At 31.7% G+C, this 6,388-nt stretch overlaps 1 protein-coding gene and 1 long non-coding RNA gene across 2 annotated transcripts; one reads left to right on the top strand and one right to left on the bottom strand.

Moving 5' to 3' along the window:
• Positions 1 to 81: 81 nt before the first annotated feature.
• LOC114580798 lies at positions 82 to 680 on the bottom strand. Its single transcript, XR_003702367.1, has 2 exons — positions 575 to 680; positions 82 to 380 (listed from the first exon to the last, which is right to left on the bottom strand). It is a non-coding gene; the product is annotated as an uncharacterized LOC114580798 (long non-coding RNA).
• Positions 681 to 1,183: 503 nt separating this feature from the next.
• LOC110108853 lies at positions 1,184 to 4,048 on the top strand. The gene is made up of 4 exons (XM_028699418.1): positions 1,184 to 1,235; positions 2,079 to 2,196; positions 3,300 to 3,483; positions 3,678 to 4,048. Exons 1-4 carry the CDS (start codon positions 1,184 to 1,186, stop codon positions 3,894 to 3,896), a joined length of 573 nt encoding a protein of 190 aa, XP_028555251.1. The 3' UTR covers positions 3,897 to 4,048.
• The last annotated feature ends 2,340 nt before the right edge of the window (positions 4,049 to 6,388 follow it).

Raw genomic sequence — 6,388 nt, 5'->3', positions numbered from 1 at the left:
ATCTTTCAGCTTGACAAGAAAATCATCAGAAAAAAAGCCTTTTTCAACATCACAATGAAAAAGTGTATGACAGAAAAAAAATCTTACGCACACAATATTTTGATAACTATTGACATGAAGAGCTTGATATACTGTAACAGGAACAGCAAGATAGAAAGTCTTTAGTGAGCCGTATGAAGATTTGTAGTGTTCTTATGAACCTCACCCAAGTTTAAGGCTACATGATCTGGTAATTGAGAATCATTCTCCACAATCTATGGCTTCTTAAGATATTGTATCTTGTAAGTATTGAACATATCCTTTGTGATGTTTTCTAGTCCATCTAGAAGGTTGTACTTTAGGACATATGACCTTAGTTCGTCACGAATTCGATGCAGAGGCTATTTCAAGAAATGAGAAAATCAAATTAAAAAAGGTGATAAAAAACACTTCGCTTTAGATGCATGTTTGATGTTGTTTTTTATCAGACTACATCCATGATGACTAAAAAGTAATCCAAATATGTTATCAATCATGACATTCCAGCCCAACTAATTATGAATGTTCTGAAAGAATAAAATCAACACAACCATACCTCAACTCCTGACTCAAGGGAGAGCATGAAAAACCTATCGAAACTGAGTGCTTTGAAGCTGACTCAGAAAGTTTAATCTGTGATAACCAATAGGAAGCTGAAGATAGCACATTGAACCTTTTCCTGTAGCTATATTTCGATGCATCAGCGATAGGTGTGTTAAAATTCAACTGATTGTTTAATCTGTTTCTTTGATTTTCAGATATTGGCGTGAGGATTCCAACAGATATGGAATGAGGGATGCTATTAGTAGACTTTATAAGGTTTGAGATCCTCTTTGGAGGCTTCACATACTTTTCTTTCCCAGAAAGAAAGACTTCGCTCATGCTCTTGGCCAAATTTGGTGCAGTCCTCAACCTAGTTTAATCACAAGAGTAATCATTTTAGCCAATAAAACTGAAAAATTTTCTTGAGTGCAAGTTTCCAATAGCATACGGGATCATAAGCAGTTTTTTTATAATTTACAGAGCACATAAAAAATAACCTATATCAATAAACATTGAGCACCAATTTATTTCATGCTTATTCTTCCTCAAGTCCGAATATTGGCGCCTATATGTCCTTTTGCCTTGGCAAATATAAAATTAAATAATTTATTTACTTATTACAATGGTTTTGAAAATCGGATCGGATAACGAACAGGAAGAAGGAGAGGTTCACGGTTTGAACCTGATGATGTAATAAATAATAATATTATTAAAAATTATAAAATAAATGAAAATTTTTCATCTAATACATTCACTATACAATATACATTTCATTTTCATATCAAAATAAACAAATAATATATCAAAATTTTCCTCTTCAAAATACATCAGCAGTGAATTGCTGTAGCTTCAATGTCTGATTCCTACTTAAGAAATCTGCATCCAGCAATAAAACAGATTCTTTACCATGAACTAGCTTTTCTAACCTGATATTTCTAAACACCATAGGCATATAACCAAGGATGAAGTTAATTAATCCAAATGACAGAAGATGAAGGGTTTTAGAGCTAGCAACTACGCTTTTAATGCCGAAACAGAGCATCAGTGCTGGTTTCCTTCGAGTTGTTTTATTCATCTCTATAAAATAGTAGACAAATCCGACTATAGACCACATGACAGCAATTGCAAAAAATACCACTCATTTCTCCATAAATCAACTTAGGTGAGAAAACAATAAAACAAATCAGGGGAAGAAAAACCACCATATTGTGCTCTCTCGCATGTTCCAAAAAATATATTAAATGCATCTCATTCTCTAAACTGATAGAAATAACTAAACTAATAGCAAATCAAAGGAAAGATATATCCAAAAATATCACAACAAATATGAGGTAGATGTAGAAGAATAAAGGAAGAAAATAACAAATGCAAAAAATGAAAAAAAAAGAGCTGAAATATTAGAAACAAAAAAACAAAAATGTTCAAAATAGAAAATAGAGAGAGGAGGATATCTAGAACACTAACAAGATGACCTATTATTGAAGCCGAAATCTCCTATGCTTCTTTGTCTTCTGCAGTTGCCACAGACAAATCGGAGCACCAACAGAGGAGCTGCAGAGACGAAGGAGGAGGAGCGAAGGAGAGGAGCGGCTTCGGGAGTTACGGCATTACGGGAGTAGGAGAAAAAGAAGCTAGGTTTTACAGTTTTACTTCACATACTTATTTAGTTATTTCTCAAAAACCGCATGATTGAAATCCAACGGCTGAAGATGCGTCTAATTTTAACAAGGCGGTTTGAGTCCGATTTCCGGTTCGCCGGTTTCACGGTCCGACCGGTTCAAATCCGGTTCCTACTTTGTCTGTTTTGGTGTTAAAACGAACAGGCCGGCCGGCCGGGTACCGATTCAACCGGTTAAACCAGCCGGTCCGGTCCGATTTTTAAAATGTTACTAAGATGATGAAAACTAATGAAGGTTCAATGCATATGAGACAAATTAATAAAAAAATTGCACCCATATTGATTATGATAGGTATAAAAATATCAGGGGGTTAATGCAAACAACATATAAGTTCAAGTTAAAAAACAAATTAAGCTGAGTGTAATAATTAAAATAAAAAGTTACAAGTGCAGGAATTCTGCTATCATTATGACAAAAATAAAGGGTAGCTATACATCTGATCTATAAATTTATTAATGCTCAAAAAAAGCCATCAAGATATTCGTTTCAATCTTGGTCCTTTTGTTAAATGTCATATTTGCATCCGAATGTTATTAAATTATTTCTGGGGTAAATCCATACGGATAGCCACCAAAATTTAGCGATAATATATTACTGCTGATGTATTTTGAAGAGGAAAATTTTGATATATTATTTGTTTATTTTGATATGAAAATGAAATGTATATTGTATAGTGAAAGTATTAGATGAAAATTTTTCATTCATTTTATAATTTTTAATAATATTACTATTTATTACGTCATCCGGTTCAAACCGTGAACCTCTCCTTCTTCCTGTTCGTTGTTCGGTCCGATTTTCAAAACCTTGGTAATAAGTATATAAATTATTTAATTTTATATTTGCCAAGGAAAATGGACATATAGGCGCCAATATTCGAACTTGAGGAAGAATAAGCATGAAATAAAATGGTGCTCCTCTGAGCGAAGTCTATCTTTCTAGGAAAGAAAAGTATGCAAAGCCTCCAAAGAGGATCTCAAACCTTATAAAGTCTACTAATAGTAGCCCTCATTCCATATATGTTGGAATCCTCACATCAATATCTGAAAATCAATGAAACAGATTAAAAAATCAGTTGAATTTTGACACACCTATGTCTGATGCATCGAAATATAGGTACAGGAAAAGGTTTAATGTGTTATCTTCAGCTTCCTATTGGTTATCACAGATTAAACTTTCTGAGTCGGCTTCGATGCACTCAGTTTTGATAGGTTTTTTCATGCTTTCCCTTGAGTCAGGAGTTGAGGTATGGTTGTGTTGATTTTATTCTTTCATAACATTCATAATTAGTTGGGCTGGAATAACATGATTGATAATATATTTGGATTACTTTTTAGTCATCATGGATGTAGTCTGATAAAAAACAACATCAAACATGCTTCTAAAGCGAAGTCTTTTTTATCACCTTTTTTAATTTGATTTTCTCATTTCTTGAAATAGCCTCTGCATCGAATTCGTGAAGAACTAAGGTCATATGTCCTAAAGTACAAGCTTCTAGATGGACTAGAAAACATCACAAAGGATATGTTCAATACTTACAAGATACAAGATCTTAAGAAGCCACAGAAATTGGAGAATGATTCTCAATTACCAGATCATGTAGCCTTAAACTTGGGTGAGGTTCATAAGAACACTACAAATCTTCATACGGCTCACTGAATACTTTCTATCTTGCTATTCCTGTTACAGTATATCAAGCTCATCATGTCAATAGTTATCAAAATATTGTGTGCGTAAGATTTTTTTTTCTGTCACACACTTTTCCATTGTGATGTTGAAAAAGACTTTTTTTCTGATGATTTTCTTGTCAAGCTGAAAGATTTTTGCTATGTTGAAGAATTATTGATATCATCAATGGGTGTGCTATTGTCTTCAAATTAGTTGGCTTATCAAAGGTTGTTGCGTTTTATGCAACACAGTCTTGTTGTCTTTAAATTAGTTGGCTTCTCAAAGGTTGTTGCATTTTTAAGTAGATTCTTTTTTATTTAAATTAGTTAGAAAAATTGATGAATTTTAAATTAGAATTAATAAAAATTTATTCAAAATTGTGAAAGGATTTACATCCCAATGATTAGAGAAAATTATTTCCTTAAGATAATAAATTTAAGCCATGCTTTCCATTGTTCATTATTTTTGTGAAAAATAAAATTAACATATATAATCATAAAAAATATAAATACATTGAAAAAGCAAAAATAATTTGTATTTGAATTTTATGATTAGTGCATATTGTATTTTTTTCATTCATTATTTATTGAAAAAGTTTGTATATATTTTTATGGTTTGGCTGCTTGAAAGATTATCATCTCGTTTAACTATCATATGATTCAATGTTTTCTTATAGGATAGTTAACATTGTTCCAGAACTAATCTCTCATATTATACACTTATTAATGCAACAAATGTAGTAGTAGCTTCAGTCAATGAAGCTTTAGTCATTTTGTTCTACAAGATTTAGCTAAAACTTGAAGATATAATTGTCTACTACTAAGTGGTATAGTCTTGCTCTGTCTCAAAAGATAACATCTAGAGTGGAAATGGAACAACAGTTTAACTTTATAAAGTGGGCATGCAAGCAATTTGTAAATATTAAATTGATTAGTAATTAAGATTTTTTCTCTTTTGGTTATATTGTATATTGAAATCATAATTGGTAACTTGATCTTACCTCTTATGATTATCTTTGGATCCCATAGAGTATATAAGATGTATCCTTGGATCTAGCTTTATAGAAGTTGTATGATCAGATGTAACCAATATACTAAAATTTTTTACTCATAATACACAATTGACAAGCTTATGTGCTCATCAAGTAATTTCACCATGCAAAAGTTCTCCATGAAAGAAATGAAGTAACTTTGAATGTAGAGGTTAAATTTTAATAAGAAATGCCACAAATATTGTTCTAAAAAATTCCTAGTTTAAACCTTCCAAAATTTTGTTGTTGCTGTCCCATTGTATCCTTTAATCAATACTGCACCTTGTCATCACAGTCTTATCTAAACCCACCTTCCACCCTTGCATATTTCAAGCTGCATAGATTTCGCCTCATAAATGCTTTCTTTGTATAAGATGACAATAGAAATTATTTTTTTTGTTTTGTTGTTACAGTAGGTTTTGTATCACTGTTGTGATCTAATTGATGGATGGATGGATGGTTCTCCTATAATGTTTAGGATAGTAAAGCTATGTTTGGTGATGTTTAAATTTTAGTGCAATAAAGGTTATGAAGGAGATAGTGGTTGACTAACCCGATTTCAATAACAACCAAGATTTGGAGCTTAGATTCTAACCTAAGCAGTCTAGTATCATAAAAGATGAGGCATTTCCTAAACCACTTTCCAAGAGCACCAGGAAGTATCCAAGACCATTCCAAATCCTTAATCAAGATTAAACCTACGTTAAACCTAACTTTTGCACATTTATAATCATCCTTGAAAGTGATTTGATCCATCATTTTCTCATCTCCTCTGTCTCCCAGGAACCTTGTGATCTTAATTCTATGATTTTTGCTAATGGTTTAAATGACCTTTCTTTTATTGGTTGTAAATTTACCTGGTTCAATCAAAGAGTGGACTCTCCTATACATATCAAGCTTGACAGAGCTTTGGTTAACGATGCTTGGTGCTCTGCATTCCCTAACTCTTATTGCTCTTTTCAGAGTCCTACTTGCTCTGATCGTAGCCCTATTATTCTTCACTATGGTTTGGTTATGCAGGTTAACCATAGATTTCTTTTCAAAAAATTTTGGACTAAATTGAACTACTACTGGAGCTTCGTTCTTGAAGTTTTTTCTATACCTCATGCTGGGAATCCTCTTTCCTCCTTCTGTGACAATCTCAAAATGTTAAAAGGGAGAATTAGAAGACTGTCTTGGGCTAATTCTACCACTTTTTATTTTATTTGAACTTTATTTAATTTTTTTATTAAATTCTTTTATTTATTAATTTTTAAATTGTTTAACTAATTTATTTTTATTCACTTATTTAATCCTTTATGTTTATGAATTTTATTTTATTTTTGTTTATACTTATTCATTTATTATTTACATTGGTTTTATTCTTGTACTTTACTATTAGTTAATGGCTTTGACCAACATTTAATTTTTAAATTTGTTTAAGATTTCGTAGGTTTACTATGTTAATAAATTC

The sequence above is a fragment of the Dendrobium catenatum genome, unplaced genomic scaffold, assembly GCF_001605985.2.
Source record: "Dendrobium catenatum unplaced genomic scaffold, ASM160598v2 fragScaff_scaffold_1284, whole genome shotgun sequence".
NCBI classification, from domain to species: domain Eukaryota; kingdom Viridiplantae; phylum Streptophyta; class Magnoliopsida; order Asparagales; family Orchidaceae; genus Dendrobium; species Dendrobium catenatum.
Note: the sequence above shows the minus strand (reverse complement) of the source record. Positions and strands in the feature narration are given on the sequence as shown.